General features: G+C 35.3%; 1 protein-coding gene and 1 pseudogene across 4 annotated transcripts in view; one reads left to right on the top strand and one right to left on the bottom strand.

The window, feature by feature from the left end:
* erbb4b (erb-b2 receptor tyrosine kinase 4b) overlaps positions 1-18,799 on the top strand; it is a 390,990-nt gene that overhangs the window by 172,721 nt on the left and 199,470 nt on the right. For all 4 annotated transcript variants that reach the window (XM_028435190.1, XM_028435188.1, XM_028435187.1 and 1 more), the window contains exon 2: positions 18,482-18,633. In XM_028435190.1, the coding sequence (XP_028290991.1) occupies positions 18,482-18,633 (152 nt within the window). The remainder of the gene's footprint in view (positions 1-18,481; positions 18,634-18,799) is intronic.
* LOC114455755 (uncharacterized) lies at positions 15,374-15,491 on the bottom strand (annotated as a pseudogene).

The raw sequence follows: 18,799 nt of genomic DNA, 5'->3' as shown, positions 1-18,799 counted from the left end.
AGGTCAGTCTCATTGTGTTCACAATAAGAGAAGTGCACAATGATCGATGCTAATCTTAGGCTCTTAGCTAGAACTTCCTCCAGCTGGTAACATTTACTTTGCCTCGTGAAAAGATTTAGTTTGAAAAACCGGAGCCATTTTTCACTCTAGCACATATTTGTCATCCAATTAGTTAAAGAAGAAAGCTGTTGCACAAGCAAGGTCTCACTGTACTCAAACAAAGTGATGATTGATTTAAGGAGCAGGGACGATGGGGAGAATGTTGACGCATGAGCCTCAGGCTGTTTGTTGACACACTTCACTCACCTCTTATAATAAATGCAATGGTTCCTCCAGGGGCACTTGGAAAGTGGAATTGCATATTAAATCAAAGTTACCGTGCACATCATCTCTAAGAAAGACAACCATGGTGTATTTTCCAAATAAAAAAAAAAAAAAGTCTACAGGAGAACAATGATCTAAGCAGTAAAAGAGTTGAACCTCAATACAACTTTAGGTGTATTCTATGTATTCAAAACTAATTGATAATAAAGGAGTTTTGATCCAAAATCAAATACTAGTGAAGCCAAACAATAAAAAGAAATGACAATATGACTGCCAAATGTCGTAATGCAGTGTTTTTCAACCTTCGGGTCATGACCCCATGTGAGGTCACCTGAAATTTAAATGTGGTCGCCAGGAATGTGAAACATAGTTCACATACATAGTGTGTACTCTGCTCTGTATTTGTTACACAATATGCCAAATATGATTTTTTTTTAAAATGTAGAACAAATTATTTGGGGTTTGGAGTTTTTAATCAGCCTTAAACTTTCAGTTTTTTGGGAAAAACTAAATAAAAAATTACAGTAAGAATTAAGACTAAGAGTAACACTTTTATATATCAGTTTTCAGGACTTAACATCCCATAATGTCAATCAGAGTGTATACAGTGGAGATCAAAACAAACTATTTATCTATTTCTTAGTGTATTTTTGTAATTGTGTAGTTTTGTGGTGTTTCTGTTTTTTTTTTTTGTAACTTTTTTTGTGTGCTGTTGTCATTTTGAGTAGTTGTGTTGTTTCTGTGTATTTTTGTTGTTGTTTTTGTGTCATTTTCAGAGTATTTTTGTGGGGTTTTTTTCCTTAAACTTTCAGTCCGTGAAAACATCAGAAATGTGTTATGAAGTCACTTTGTTTGTTTTTTTAAAAAATGAAGTAAAAACACTTCTACGTATATAGCCATTTGCAGTACCTAATATCTCATAATGCAATGTGCAACGTACTTTTCCATCAATGTCAATAAGAGTGTATACAGTGGAGATCAAAACACATTTTTGTGTGGCAATTTCAACTTTTTACATCTTTTTGTTTTTCTTGAGCAAATGATCTTGATGTATTGATTTATGATGCCTACGCTATTTCTTGTATAATAACCCATCTGTGGCATCGCATGATTCATCAAACATTATTCATTTAACAACCATAAGTAAAGTCCAGACTCTTTGTTCGTTCAGTTCAAACATAAATGGTGCAATATTTTCCACTAGCACACAGTAGCCGCTGCCGTACTGTTTGAGTCATCTGACAACTACAATCCACCACGAATGACGCACGGCATTTTAAAATCAATCTGGATTTTAAATGTTTTCCAGTGAGTCGTCAAGTTTATTGAGAGTTCATATCATCTGGATGACATTTTTACTTTTTCTGCTTTCTCTCTCCACCTTGATATTCACATCATGTCTGGTGAAAACGCGCTAACAGGAAATCATTGGGTTTTGTCAGGCAGCAGGAAAGTTAGACCATCAAAGATAATTGCATACTAATGTTCAATAAGTCTTGTAAGCCGCTGCAGATAAGTGTGGCTGCCAAACAGCGTTGCCAGGGGAGAGCACATCTAATCCCTAGACTGTGCCCAGGGAAAATGAATACTAAGCTTCTTCGGCCACTTCCACGGTAGTTGGTAGAAACAATTACACTATGGTCCTCTATAACGTAGGGCTGGGCGATTTTGCCTCGATTTTTGCCAATATCTTTTTCTGTTTTTTTTTTTTTTTTTTAATGCACTTAAAAATGTCTGCAGACATCACATTTATTGTCAAAAGTGCAACGTCATTGCTGTGATCGTCCTCAAGAGTTAAAATGCATAGAACAATCCCAAAATAAAAAGTAAATGAGACTGTCATTCAACAATTTCAAGCTTTAACCCAGGTTTAAGCAAAAGTGCAACAGCAACTTCATAGTAGCTTAAATTTTCTGATTAAGAAATCAAATAAATACATATTCTATACCATTACAAAAAAAAAAAAACTCTTCCCTTAGTATCTCAGCATAGTGCGAAAAAAAAATTGAACATGCCTGTGGCACACATATAGCCTACTCAATGGGTAATCAAAGAGGGGGCTGGCTCACATCGGAATGCAAAAAATTCTGAAAAAAGTGGTGGGAAAAAAAAAAAAAAAATTCAAAATGCAGAAAAAAGTAATAAGTAAATAAATAAAAAACTTGAATTTGCAAAATAAAAATCGTTTTTATCTACAAATTTGATTAATCGATTAAATCAATTTTTTGCCCAGCCCTACAGTGATGCTATTCATGATGAACTCTGGAGCTAAATTGTGATCACATATGGTCTAGATCAGGGGTTCTCAACTGGTCTGACCCTGGGACTCACATTTTGCCAAGGTTTTTAAATCCCAACCCACCTTTTTTTTCTTCATAATTCAACCAACTAAATGTAGTTTTTCCAAAAATAGCTGCTGAAAACACACATAAATAATCAATTGTGCTATACTGTGAACTTGTGGCTAAATTTGTTTCGAAGCTACATCTGAGCTATAACTTTAAAGTTGATCCCATTTTACGCTCCTGTTGTGAAAGGTTAAACAACAGAATTTGTGTTTTGTGGTGCAGAACTTGTTGTTAGAACAGCGGGAAAGAGACGGGAGTGTCTTTAGAATTTAACAAACTGTTGTTTATTTTTATTTATCACGTAGGAAATTCAACCCAAATTCAGTAGGTTAGAGGTCCGAGCATAGGCGGAGTTTGAGTATGTTGCCAGGAAGGGTAAAAGAAAAAAATAGAATTAAATATGTACATTGTTTTGAGATTGGCACCAACCACAATGTGTGTAGCATATACAATAAAGCCAAAATGATTAGTTACATAATCGTTAATGTTGACTACAAAATTTTGCGTCGACACATCGTTTAATGTTGTAAATTCAGGATAAAATCTACTTCATTCTTGCTGCAGTACCATACATGAGCTGCTGGGCGTCGTGTCGCTTCACCCTTCACATTGTGATGAAGAATTACGCAACAGTAGAAGAACCAACCTAAAGTCTACGCTCATTTTACTGAAAATGTATACTTCTAATAACTTGTATTTTTAAAAGAAAGACACAAAGACAAATGAATTCATATATATATATATATATATATATATATATATATATATATATATATATACATACATAGTACAGTCGCTGTGTTTTATGGCACTTGAAACATTTGCATATTATGTTACATTATATTGATAATTGTAGTTTTTTGACTTATTTTGGGAAAACTGTAATGCAAACTTTTGACCACGTTTGCAAACTCCACATATGGGCCTGAGGATAATAAATAGCTACACACACTATTTACAGATACATGTACACAGTAAATTGTTTTTTTTTTTTTTCTTCTTTTTGCTGAGTCCGACATTGTGTTAGAAGTTGCATTTTCTCGCTTTAATCAAACAGGAACATGCAATAGATTAGAAGCAATGTTGAATTCACAATCAGTGCCCCAGTCCTATAGCTTGGCCCGCCTTTGTGTTGGCTTATATCTTTTTATGTGTCAATGCCTGTGTATTTACATTTATCCCCTAAGCCTTAAAACAAATTATTATTGATCTGGGCTGAGCTGAAAATGTTGGCCTATTTGTAAATAAAGAAGAGCACAAGGTGACAAGGACAGCAACATCACTGTCAGCGTTTGCTCAATGGAAAATAACGCACACGTGTGCATTAAAATGGAAGTGAAGAGTAAGAGGGATAAAACTACTGGGAAGATTGAGTTAAACACTGGTCAGATGAATGCGTCATAACACTCTGTTATGAGCCATTAACAGCAGGGATTAGTCAGCAGTCATATAAACTTTAGTGTTTTTTTTGTTTTGTTTTTGTTTTGTGTGTTTTTTTTATATTTAGAGGTAAAATACTCACCTTGTAAAGTGTAAGTGTCAATTTAAGAAGGACATTAGATGCAATATGTGATTTAATGCTGTTGCAAACAAACTGGATGAAACGTTTGTTTTTAGAAAGTGTTAAACTCGAATAAAACCCACATTAAACGGCTGGAAGAGAAATACACAAGGTTTTTTTTTTCTTTTCTTCCGAAAGAAATTTAATAGACATAAGCACTAGTAAAAATATCACTTCCTTGTCACAGGTATAATGATACTATTGGTACTAAAAATGGCAAGTTTAATGAACTTTTTTCTTCAAATAGTGTCATTTTTTCTTTTTTTTTCACCCCACTTTAACATATTTTACATATTTTTTTGACATTACTTTATTCTTGCCATATTTGAAGCTATTGGGTTAATTCAGAGGTTATAAACATTTTTTGGGTGGTGACCACATTTTCAAATCACAAATGTCTTTGCGACCCCGAGACATTTTTTGTAATTTTTTTGTTATTAAAGTGTTAAAAATGCAAAATGAAAAATGTGCCACCTCAGATATTTTTATACTGCATTTTATTTGAACTCGATATATATTTGAGAAAGTTTAGGTATAGGATACAATTATTTGATAATTATTGTGTATGATGTGTATTTGAAAAATAATAATAATTTAAAAAATACATCAAATTTGTATCTGTTTTTAACTATTTTTTTAATTTTTATTATTATTTTAATTTTATTTTTCTAATTACTAGACATTTCAGGCGACTCCATGACCCCAAGATTGAAAAGACCTGGGTTCATTTCCTTGTTGCATTAGCGACCAAAACAAAACTGAAAGAGTCATCAGTGAAAAGGTAGTAGTAGAATTCCCTCATCTGTAGCACGTGCGATCAGTTTAGAATGCAGCATGACTCGTCACAATATAACGTCCCGGCGTGCACTAGTGCCGTTACGCTGAAGAGGAACATGGGATTGTATTGGCTTGTTCAAATAACAGTCTGTTAATAAAAAGCCATCAACACAAAGCTATATTTAAGCCCCCAAAGGAGAGTCTGACTGTTATCAGACAACTGTTCATTCACTGCTTTGTAGCAGTTGTGAGCCACGTTTTCAAAACCAATAAGGTTGTTTAGGACAGAGGTTCTCAACTTTGGGTTTGTAAGACACTGGGAGGGGGGCACCAGATGATATTTTTTTCTGCCACTACACCTAACCTGCAATATTTTCACCTGTTTTCATCACTTTTTCTTGCCATATTTTTGCTCCTTTTAATGCCTTTTTGCAACATTACTCCCATTTCTGCCACCTCTCCATCAAATTTCAATGGCTTTTCCACACGTTTTCCATTTTTGGCACTTATAAACCAGTTTCACCACTTTTCTCACCTAATGCCACATATGTTTACCCATTATTGTCACTTTTCACCATATTTCATGCCTATTTTTGCCAATTTAACCACATTCATGAATTGTCATGCCCATTATTTGCCAGTTTCAACAAATGTTCCAATATTGATGTTTTGAACCCTTTTCACCACTTTTTCTGGCTGTATTTAGACACTCTAATTTGCATTTTTTAACCAATTTCTGTAGTTTAAAAAAATAATCCCATTTCATCACCTTTTCCACAATTTTTGGTCACTTTCAACTCATTTTAATTCAGATTAAAACAAGTAATTATATCTTGACTGTATACTATAGCTCAAACAATAAAACATTTCCTGAATAACAGTTGATGTTATTCAGATGAATAAATAAATAAATGTGGTTATCACAGATTCATAAAACAATGGACCATCATTTTGCTGACTTTATGGATGGGCCCCAAAAATAGCTCCCCTTCATTCCCCCTTATATATTGCCCTGTCTCCACATGACTGTTGTTCAACGTTCATGCCTTTGTTCAACCACCTTCTGGTACAGTGGGGGTCCCTGGTCTCTGGAACCTTTATTTTGAGGGTTCTGGGCTGAAAAGGTTGAGAACCCCTGATTTAGGACATTATTATTAGTGATTCATGCTGGTCCTTTAGATGTTGGAATTATTTCCTGAAAGTTTTGGGTATTGGCCTGTGGGCAATTCTTCCAAGTATGAGAACCCATTTCAGATTTTGGCAGAATACTTTTGATGCATATTTAACTTGCCTGAAGGAATTCTACTACTTGCAAGCATGCGTACACAATACACAAAAGAGAGAAATGCTTACATGTGTCTAATGCAGGGGTGTCAAACTCATTTTAGTTCAGGGGCCAAATATAGACCAGTTTCATCTGAAGTGGAAAAAAAAAGACCATTTTTAACATCATTGTGCCCTAGTTTTCATTATCAGTCCCTGTAGGATCTTCACTTCAGAACTTCTTGATTTTGTAACCAATTGTTGTGTAAATTAGAGGAATTTTATGGAATTGTTTGTGAGAAAATGCAAGATTTATAGAAAAATTTGAGTTCTTTCGACAATTTGAAATAGTAAGTGACTCCTTTCTAGTGATATAAGCACGGGGAAAACGGCAAACCCCTAAAAATATTGTGGAGTTTCACTAAAATTGTGAGTTTTGAGATATCTACAACTGAATTATTGGGTAATCTACACAATATTTAATGTTTTCTCTTTGCTACTGATCCTGTGGTTTGAATTGGATGCTCTGAGTCTGACACAAGTGATCTAATGCAATGCTTAACTTATGGAAAACACTTGGGCCAAACGTGTGCTGAGAAATAATTTCCCAGGCAATTCCATCACAGCGAGGAAAAAAAAAAGAAGCATTTTTTAATAGAGAAATATGGATAGCTAGGGCAAAGTTAGCAGTCACAGCCAAGGTTATTGATTGAAACTGTTTTTTTAGAGGATTAAGATTCATGGATTGCAGCGAACATGGGCTAAAAAAGTGCAATGTGCTGAAAGCAACATGGTAGCGTTTTGACTGCCCTGCTAGTTTTATTGATAGTGTTGCCCGCATCCAGTATAATGACAAAATAAATATTCAAATGATTTCACTTACTCCGACTGGAGGCTGCAATCGATCCTGAAACCTGTATCCAAACAAGTATGAAGGAGAAGCAGGATAGAAGAGATAGAGAGGGGAGAAGCATGTGGTGAAGAGGAAAACTAGCTTTGGGAAGGCCAGTGGTTCTCAGTGATTTTGACACAAATATGCACAAATTGTTGGATTTTTTTTTTTTTTTTTTTCAATTTTACATGTTTTATGTTTATTTAGCTTTCAACGCAATGAGCAATTCTTTGAAACAGAATGCTATGTCAAATGCCATTGGTGAAGAGACGTGTCACTCAAACATGTCTGACCAATGGGGAAAGCCCCGCCCACCGTGGAACGTTTGTGTCAAAATGATTAAATAAAAAAAAGAGCATCAAATCTTTTCACCTTAATCAAAGAAAAAACACTTTCTTTTTTCTTTGAATAAATGATTGAACGATAGACACAAATGTACTACCCATAATATGGTCCAAATACAAAAAAGATGACTTCAATAATATATATATGTGTGTTTTCGATCAATTTTGTGTCAAAGTGTGAAGTGGATAAACCTTGAAACAGAAATTGAGAATTTTTTTAATGAAAAATTGGAAGTTCCAACTTTATGGAGGTTGATTGTCTATTATTATTTAATCAAAGAAAAAAAAAACTTTTTAATCAATAAATAAAAATAAAAAATCTCTTTAATAAAAAATAAACCTTTTCAATCAAAAAAGTTTACTTCAATCAAAAAACTTTTCAAATGCAATTATTCGGGTCTTAAATATCATTTTGCATTTGAATATTTTTTTTTTCTTTTTAAAAGTTTTTTTTTTTTTTTTTTTTTTTAGTTGTTTTTTTTTTTATTGAAAATTTTTTTTTTTTTTTTTTTTTTTTTTTTTTGGTTGAATAATAATGAGTCTACCTCCATAAAGTTGGGGATTCCCATTTTTCATTTTCAAATTTCCCAATTTCTGTTTCAAGGTTCATCCTTTCACACTTGTCCATTTCGTTTGCGTTTCATCTTTCCATTGTTTTGGGAGTCAGCTCCTGTTATTAATTTTACATTTATATGCTCCACAGAATTTACGTAATGGGCATGGTTACCCTTAAATCTTGCTAGCTAGATTACGTAGCAGGAGCTGCATTAACCACACTGCTCAACCCTCATACATCCGTTTAACAGAAAATTACCCAAAACGTTATTTGTTAAACCTTTAATTATCACCAACTGACAAATCAACCTCACGTTTTGCACGAAGTCCCAAGCTCCTCACCAATTCAGCTAATACACCAAGAGCTAAACCTGTCTTTGGAGTAGTACTTTTTGTTTTGGAATTGAATGTAGTCATACTAATTGTAACAACACATTAAATCCACCACTCCAGCTCTGCATTCATTTTAAATCACAGGATAACAGGATAACTAGATGAACCACAACATGTAGTGCACAATTTTGAACGGGATTATTATTATTATGGGCGGAAATAGACATATTTGTCTACCTTCTAAAAATTCAATCACCTGTGTTTCAGTGAAAAAGAGCTGGTATTGTCCCAAAACATGCATGTGAGGCATTTCTGTGTCATTTTTTAAATAAAGAGAGAAAAACACCCATGTCAGATTGCTTTTCTCCGTTCTGTTCGTTTTTTTCTTTTTTTTTTTCAGATGACGGAAAATCTGAGGCCCTACATTGCCAACCAATCACTCACTCCAGTCTGTTATTCTTTACTTGGTGAATGATATCTTGAAGTCTCCGTGCAGGCCAAGGATAACAAATGTGTTTGGGTGAAATCAGAGCAAGTCATGAAACAGAAGAGACAAACAGAAATGGCCACTTGATTGTGCAGAGGTTGTTGCTGTCTGAATGTGAATATCAGAGCCTGCAGTGCTTTTTCTAATAATTCTATGTAGTTCTGGTTGTATATTTGTTTAGAAGGTGACAGGAGGGGCAAACAGTGGCATGTTTCACTGCTTTGCATTTAGAGATGGTTCCTTTGCATAGCTTAGTAGGGTCTTTCAAACGGTCTTGCTTTTCTCTGGCATCAACCAGGTATTTATATTATGTTTTATATATTGTGTGTTTTGTGTCTTTATTTACGCCTTGAAATTCTAATTTAGATTTGTGATTCATTTTTTGTTTTTTCTTTTCATTGAAATACAAAAAAATTAAAGATCCAAAGTGAAGTTCTCTTTTGTTTATTTTTGCATTAGGTTAAGAACATTAATTAATACCATGGAATTTATATCCATAGACTCTACTAAATGGGTTTTTGATTTTCATATACAGTATTGATCAATGAGACTTACACTGTATTTATTTGATTTAAAAAAAAAAAAAATGCATATGCTCCACTAAGGAAACAAAATTAAAATTCTTAGCTGGAAGTATCGTAATAAATGAGTATAATAGGTATTAGTACAATTGCATTTATGGCTATGTCTGTGTACTAACCTCCACATCCAGACAAGCAGGTTTTGATTGTGTCATCACAACATCCTGTTTTAGCCACATTGTTTCTGTGATAAATGTATTTTGGCTGAAAACCAAAAATGCACGTTTGTGCCATTTTTGGCCAAATGTTTTTGGCTTCTTCATTTTGGGTCCATCACTCCTACTAGGTGTTTTTAAAAAGTTTAAGTCTTTGTCCCACCCCAGTGAGATGACCGTAAATTATAAAAAACTATAGAAATAAATCTATTCAAGAGGCACACTGAAAAAATTAAATCGATTCTTTTTAGTTATTTATTAATTTTTTATTATTATTATAACACAATCTTAAATAACTGTATTTCTATACTTTCACCTTGTGAAACATAATATATCTAGTTTGAACTAAAATGCTGTATATATATATATATATATATATATATATATATATATATATATATATATATACATACACACACACACACACACACTACCGGTCAAAAGTTTTAATTTTTCCAGTTATTTATTGCAATTCAAGTATTGCAAGTCCAATGAAAAGCTTGAAATGGTACAAAGGTAAGTGGTGAAAAGTTACCCAAAACTGAAAAATAATGTACATTTCAGAAATATACAAATAGGCCTTTTTCAAAGAACACTAAGTGGGTTAACAATTTAAAGCTGTTCTGCAGCAATAAAGGTTGAATCAGCCTTGGAAGCTGGTGCTACTAATTCCTACAGGTGTTCCAACTTTTCTTGGTTACTTCCAAGCCCCTCTGTCTGCATAAAAACAGTGTTGAAACACACTGTGGTCCCAGACCCTCATGAGCATCAGGTGAACAGTATTGTTCATGGATTCAGTGATTTCTTTTTCATCTCAAACTGCTTATTTGTTCTATGTTTTCATTTCAGAGTGCAATGACACACTTGGCACTTGAATTCAGAAATAAGAGAAAAGGGGGTACTCGAGCCAGAAAAGTTTGCGAACCACTAGATAAGACGTTGACGGCAATGAATCTTGCAATCCAATTTTAAAGGCTTGGATTTTCAGACAGCAACAAGGTATTTACAAACTAGGACTCATAAGTGCAAAGTACAAGCTGATTATCCTCCCGAGTCTCATGAACATCTTGTTATCCGAGTCAAGAATTGCAACGGGGGCTCTACAAACCTGGGGCTCACGCCAGCAGCTGCTGGCAATTCTCTGTGGAAAATCAACACAAGGTGTTAAGATGGTGTGTGCTGGTAAGGACATGAATGCTAATTTCTGTCTAACCATATGGAGAGAGTGACAGCGATGTTGGTAGGTGAGCAGAGTTGGGAGGGGGGTGTAGGGAGAGGTCAATGCTATTGGACCATAGCATCATCGCACACTCATTTGGTTATTGTTTCTTGATGCTAATGAAGCCACTAAGCAGATGGAGTATAATATAGGCCATGATTACGATCAGGAGCAGCAGCTTGTAACTCATACTTAGCCAGTAGAACCCATCTGGGGAGACATTAGAGGACAAAGGATAGCTCTGACTTTAGGTGGGGCTTCATTCACTGTGACTGACACAAAATGGGAGGACGTGTTTTATCTGTTTTCTCCTGATCGACTTCTCATTCAAAACGTGTTGTCCATACTCAGCTATAGACAGAGGTGTAAGGAGTACTGATATCCTACTCAAGTAGAAGTACTGATACTTGATTGAAAAGTACACGTAAGTCATACATAAAATCCGGCCTTTTAGAGCAGGGGTTCTCAACTGGTCTCACCCTGGGACTCACATTTTGCCACGGTCATTAAATCGCGACCCACATTTTTTTTTTTTTTTTAGAATAAAAAAAATAGCTGTATATATTCTTTTTAAAACATAAGAACAGTTGAGAATCGCTGCTTTAGATAATCTAATTTGGCCCCCAGGAGAAGGTGAAAATGGCAGAAAAAACATGTATCATTGTGTAAATAATAATAATAATTCAGTTGTATATCTCAGTCCCTCCAAATACACATTAAGACAACTTTAAATGTTTCCCATGCTTATATTATATGATGGCAGTCATTTTTCAATCTCAAATTGATGAAAAAAACTTTTTTCTCAAAAACCTGCAAATTTCCTCAACTTATTCTACTAAATCTAATAATTGTTTATAATATCAATGAAATATTAGTGAATTTATGTTCAAGGTCAATTAATGCTTGGATATTGTCAGTCTATTATATACTTTATATATAATTTATACCTGGGAATGTAAACTGGGGCACGTTAATGTTGAAACTGCTCTGTTTCCTGCCTAAAAACTGTGGCCCTTGTATTTGGCCCCTGAACTAAAATGAGTTTGACACCCCTGTGTTACAGACTAATGTGCATTTTGGTGTTTTCATATACATTGGATGTATTTGTCCTGTTAGATTTGTGGCTGAAACATTATCGTATCTAACTCTATGTATAAGTTGGCTAATTCTGTCCTGGCATTGCAGCCGAAACATACAGCTTCCCCCTTTTACAGTTTATAAATCAAGCTAAATATATTTTCACCCATTCTCTCGTAAAATCATTAATTAAATGTATTGGAAAGCCTTGAATTATTATGATTTATTGCCTTAATCTATCACCTTTAAAATGAAATTCCCTCCAAACATATTCAATCAATTTACTCACACACTGGCGCACGTATGGAGCAGAGACAGTGAATCTTATTGGCATTCCCTGCTTTAAGGGACCGGGGCCTGAAATCCATCAAACAGATAAGATAGATTTTTTATAGCACAGCCATGAGCTTTAAACAATATGAAGATTCATCTGTTCTGGAAAAGTCTCCTCCCGCATCCCAGGCAGTGCGTTAAGCAGTCAACAACTCAGTGTTTTAAATCATGTGATCCCTGCGTAGGCAGGTTAGCCAATACAATGAACAGGGACTATATTTTTTTTACAACCTACCCTGCAATATGCAGCCTCAGATGTGAGATAGTGAGTATGAAAACAAATGAATTCAATCATGCAGTGAGAGTTATGAAAAAATACGAGTACTCACATTGCTGTAATTGAATTGCCTTTATGGGTACTTGTACCTTTTGAGTTTATTTCTAAATCAGTAATTATTGAGGATGCATCATATCAAAACGTGTGTAGAATTCACAGGGGTCCTTGTACTGTTGGGAATCTGTAACTTTTGTCAATTTATTTATTTTTGTGTTCAAAAATGTTCCCATTATAATAGAATAAATAAACCTTTATTGATCACCATAGGGGAAATTCACACGTTGCAGCAACACCATACAATAGCAAAAGTAAACAATAATAAGAAAAATAAGTATCAACATAGGATGATGGTGCAAATATACAACTGTGGGACGGACATCAATTAGGGAAAAAAAAGTGAAATTTAAAACAAAAGCAAAACAACGGCACAAAAAAAATAAAAATGCAACAATGTACTAGGGATGTCCTGATACAACTTTTTCATTTCCGATATGACGCCAATATTGCAGCCTTGCGTATCGGCCGATACTTTTTTTTTTTTCTTTTTTTTTTCTTAAATAAAAATAACAGTTACTTATTTTGTAGTGTGGAATATTAGAAAAGGTTTGATCAAGTGATGTTACTCAACAATAAGCAGCATAGTAGGTATGAGAAAAACTGACCCATTTATTATTAACCAATTGGTTACATACATTTTTTTACATTTAACATAATATCTACGGTATTCTACAATAAAAATAAAAAATGAATTTAAAAAAATAAAAATTGGAAAATCTGGAAATTTGAATCCGATATTCATTTTCGGGGTTATATCGGACCGATATCGATATTGGATCGGGACACCCATACAATGTACAAATAATAGGCAAATTTCCTTTTTCAACTCTTTTACCTTTATCTTTGAACGTCAGCTGTTGAGTGAAAAATACAGTCCGAGTTTCAGGGGTGAAAGTAATTGTTTACAAATACTCAATTTGCTCTAACTGAGTTGGTTTTATGGTACTTGTACTTTTTGAGTGTATTTCTAAATCAGTACGTACTTGTACTTAAGTATGTTCTAAAATAAGCAAATATTACATTTTTACACCCAGTCATTACTGAGTAAACTATTATTTTTGTTTAAAAAAGATCAACGGACATTGTGAAACTACAAAAAATGAAATGACCAGACAACACCGAAATGCATCACATCATAGCCGACCAATCAGATTGAATGTATATTATTTATTCATGTTTTAACTGTTTTATTTTATTTTAGTTTAACCAGATTAAACTTAATGCACCATGCCAAAACAGCATTGAATGTCGGTCAGCATTGAATGTTCTGGAGTTTAAAAATTTAGCTATACTTAAGGCCTGAGAATTTTTTTTTTTTTTTAATAAATTCATTAGTGTTATTTTATTTAGAAAATAATTGTACATTTTGACGAACCTTTTTTTTTAATACAGATACCTTTGTGGAAAATAAATTACGTTCCAACCTTTTTAAGTTTCTACATGAGATGTTTACTGTATGCTAGGGAACCGTGGCAAGATTTATTACCAGAAATAAACAAGGGGGTGAAAGTAACCAGTAACTTTGACTTTGAATACCACTTAATATACTTGAGTATTTTATGTATGACTTTCTTACAAGTTCTTCTACTTGAGGAGGACATATCAGTACTCTTTACACCTCTGACTTTTAACAGTCTAGGGCACAGACAGATTTGCAATTGGTTGTGCAGGTCAAATCCAGTTTTACTCTCTTGACTGGTTGTAACATGCATCAGGAGGGTGAATTTTTCTCTCTAGATTCATAGATACTTAATAACACCAAACATTTCAGCAAAAATAAAATTTACAGAGCAAATCAGCAAACTTCCCTAAATGATTTATATTATTTTGGAACACAGTTTTTTTTTTTAAAAAAAAAAGTGGATTATGCATTTGAAAAAGATTGGAGGATGACTCACCAAAATACTATATTAGTGGAAAATGCCTGACAATTGCACACATCCTTATCTGACCAACATATAGTAGTTATGTCAGTACTTTGAGTTCTATTTAATTGAGCTACTTTTTACTTGTACCTGAGTACAATTTCAATCAAGCATCAGTACTTCTACTTGAGTAGGATATATCAGTACTTTTTACACCTCTGCTGAATCCTACTATTTACAGCTCGGCCCATGGATGCAGACGCGCTACGAGCATGGTTACAAAACACAACATGCCTTTTCATTGTTTTGCAGATGACACGCAAGTATATCTCTCATTGTTAGAAAAAGACTCCCAGTGTTTTAAAAGCCTAGCACACTGTTTGGTGGACATAAGGACTTGGATGTCCCTAAATTTTCTACATTTTAATTAAAGGAAACCTGAAGCCATTGCTTTTAACCGTACTGTGACCTTCTTCTGGTCCTCATGAGAAAACGAGTGTCACAAACCTTGGCTTTAAACAAGATGACACACTCACTTTTGATAGTCAGAGCAGAGCTGTTGTCAAATCAAGCTTTTTTCATTTATGACAATTGGCCAAAATCAAACTAATGCTTAAAAGCATGGATCATTGCAGTGATCCATGCTTTTATTACCACTCAACTACTGTAACACACTATATATGGGAATTAGTAAGTAATATTATTAGTAATAATAATAATGCATTGGATTTTTTATATCGCGTTATCATAGACACTCAAAGCACTTTAAATAATTATGGCATTATTGTTTCACTCCACACTTATGGCAACTATGGTAGCCACAGCTACCCTGTGGCAGACTGATGGAATATAACAATACATACATACTCGGCAATGTGGGTGAAGTGCCTTGCCCAAGGACAGATACCAGTGGAGCGACTGTCCCCCACTGTGGCATCTGGAATTCTCAGTGGTCTCCCATCCAACTACTAACCAGGCCCAGACCTGCTTAGCGTCAGAGATCTAACGAGATCAGGCAATGACAGGTTGGTATGGCCACAGATGGTACAGAACGCTGCTGCACAGCTTTTAACTGGCACAAGGAGATTTGAGCACATTTCCCCTGTTCTGAGCACTTTACACTGGCTGCCAATTCATTTTAGGATTGATTTTAAACTCCTTTTATTTGTTTTTAAATCATTGCATGGCCTCGCACCCAAATACTGTACCTGGCAGACCTTCTTCACCCCTTTGTCCCTGATCGGGCTCTTAGATCAGCTGGCCAGCGACTGTTAAGTGTGCCAGACAGCAGAGAAAAGCTCCAAGGCAACCAAGCTTTTGCAGTTGTGAGTCCGAAGCTGTGGAACGCACTGCCACTTCATATCAGAGAGGTTTTTATCTCTGCCTGTTTTTAAATCTCTTTTAAAAACACATCTTTTTACTTAGACGTATGGTTTTTAAATTGCCTAGATTTTATGTACGCTGTAATTTTATATTTTGTTTTTCTTATAGTGTATGCACTTTTGTCACTTTTGCACAGCAATTTGTCCACCTCTTCCTGGGTTTTTAAAGTGCTTTTTGAATAAAGTTGGATTGGATTGAAACTTCACAGTAAACCTGCAACAGTTCACACTTCTATTCTCTGCTGCTGAAGCACAGATGGTTGTGTTGCGGTCGACTTGGCAGTCAGCACAGATTTACAGATTTAAGCTCCGGCAGAGCTTTAGCATTTCATAATGTTTTGTTAGAATTTTTTGGGGGGAAATTTTGGAAAGTCAGCAGCAGTGACTGAGTGAAGGTATGCTCCAGGAAGCAAACAGGTAAAGTCAATTTCTCCAGACTTCACAAGCCACAATGCCCCCTCTCCTCTGATCTCAGCACCCCTGCCCCAAGGGTGCAATAACAGTTTATTACACCTATCTTCACTTTACGACCCGCACCCCCCACCCACCCACCTTTAGTCAGCTTCCCTCAACCCCACGCTAACTGTTATTGAAAACACCCAGGCCTGCCATATATCATTCCTGAGCAGCACTGTATGCTGCGTGCAGGCCAGCCAATCAGCATCGGCTCATACGGGTATTTTTATTTTTTTTTAGGCCACAGTGGAACAGCTACACTTATCTAATATCCGCTTAGATGTGGAGGAATTCCAACACACAAGCCCATTTGTCTTTACGGCTTGTCATTTAGCTGAGGTGCAGTCGTTTTGCCTCCGTGTGTGTTGTAAAGTGGAAAAATCATGGGAAAAACTTTTTCACCATATGCAACGTGATTAAAAATCAATAAACAAACAAAGAAGAAATAATAAGTAAGTAATGTTTTAATGTGCTTTACGTATCAGCTCATTCACACTCACATTCACACCCCAATGGGACAGAGCTGCCATGCAAGGCGCTAGTCAACCACTGGGAGCATCAATCGTATCGAGACACAATTTTGAGGGCCTGGCATGTCCACCAGAAAGGGTGTATAGCAGATGTGTTTGTATATTCTTAGAGAGTAGGTGGAGCTGTGTTACTATACTAAATTTCCTGTTTCCTATGTGATGTAGTTACTGGGATATTGGAAGATGAAAGTAGAAGGAAAATACAGACGAGCAGAAATCCACACAAAAAGTATTAATTCGATCAAACTAAAAATGAACAGTGTGCCTATTGAATAAACACGAAACAATTGGTATGAATTTCTGATTTATTTTTTTGTTATTTAAACTGAAGAGTGTGGGCCATTTGTGAAATGACATGGAATGACACTTTGGGCTTTTTTGGTCTTGGATGGCCAGGAGATGTGGGATGTGTGGAAATATGTGTCCCCTATTAATTGTCAAGGTACCAATGATCTACTCAGGATGCAAGGTGGGATGTACTGTATGAAGAAAGCCTAAAAACATGTCAGTGTTTATTGATCTGGTATGGATAGGTTTTTTGTGCAGCTCAGCCTTTTTAAACCCCTGGTATTCTGAACTGCAGACCATATTGTGCCAATCTGTCAGGGACAACTGCTGAATGCTAAAACAAAAAGGAACAAAGTCAAGCCCTGGCTACGCTCAGGTTCCCATGCCGCCATGGCTTTGGACTCAGTTGGTATGGATTCAATATTTATATGCATTCTATTGAGGTCTTTGCAAAATCGCTTGCATGCTCAAATACCGTACTATTTTCTGACTTGTAACCAAATTGGGTCACATGTAAACGTAAGGCCTCAGATTTTCTGTGATCACAAGAAAACGGACAGAAAAAAATGAGTCACATTCTGAAACAGAGAAAACAATCTGACCTGATATTTTTTTTGTGTTTTTGTTTTTTTAACATGGCAGAAATGCCTCACATGCATGTTTTGGGACAATATCATGCTATTTTTCATGGGAAAACCTGCTAATCCGCCTATAATTGCTTTCAAAATCTTGCGCTAAATCTTGTGCTACTTGTAGATTTAGTTATCGTGATTGAAAATGAACGCTGAACTTCATCTGAAGTGTTTTTAATGTGTTGTGATGAATGGAACAGTTCATATTATTTTAGGACTGCATTCAAATCTAATTTGTGACACGTGTGTGTGTGTGTGTGGTAACCATCCCGTTAATAAATTATTAACAGTATTTGACTCTATTAACCCATTTTAACATGTTTGGTATGATATTGGCAGGTTTAATAACCAGTAAAGTCATTTAAACAGGGAAAGATCATGAAACGGACACAAAACGCAGAAGTGTAAAGTGACGCAAACGTGACACGGAAATAAATAAGCCCTCAAACAGAATTTGGGAAATTTTAAAACGGAAAATCTGAGTCTCTAAGAACGTGGATGAGGCGTCTCTATTCAAATGAGCATTTCACGCATGTGAAGTATATAACATAGAGAATATTGGACAGCTGAGTGACAGAAAACGCTAAATTGCATTTGAATCGGTTGAGTAGGAGGTGATGATGCAAATGTGACTATAGTATTAGAGTATGCCGTTCAACCACTCGTACAGAATACACGTTTGTGTTTTTTCTCAATGTGAGCGCTCTGTTAACGTTGTCCCTTATTTTGTTTTGTTTTTTCCCAGTATGCACTGGAACGGAGAACAAGCTGAGCACACTGTCAGACCTGGAGCAGCAGTATCGCACCCTGAGAAAATACTACGAGAACTGTGAAGTCGTCATGGGCAACCTGGAGATTACAAGTATTGATCGCAGTCGAGACCTCACCTTCCTCAGAGTGAGTGCAAAACTACACACTTTATTCATATTTAGTGACAGACTCACACACATGCACTTTCATTTTGGGCATCACTGCTTTAGGATGTTTTAGTCCATTTTCATGAGGCCCTGAGGGTTCACAATTCTCCATCTATTTTTCATTCCAAACTATGTAGAGTTACTTG

Source organism: Gouania willdenowi, chromosome 21 (assembly GCF_900634775.1).
Source record: "Gouania willdenowi chromosome 21, fGouWil2.1, whole genome shotgun sequence".
Classification (NCBI taxonomy): Eukaryota; Metazoa; Chordata; class Actinopteri; order Blenniiformes; family Gobiesocidae; genus Gouania; species Gouania willdenowi.
This window is presented reverse-complemented; position numbering and strand designations above follow the sequence as displayed.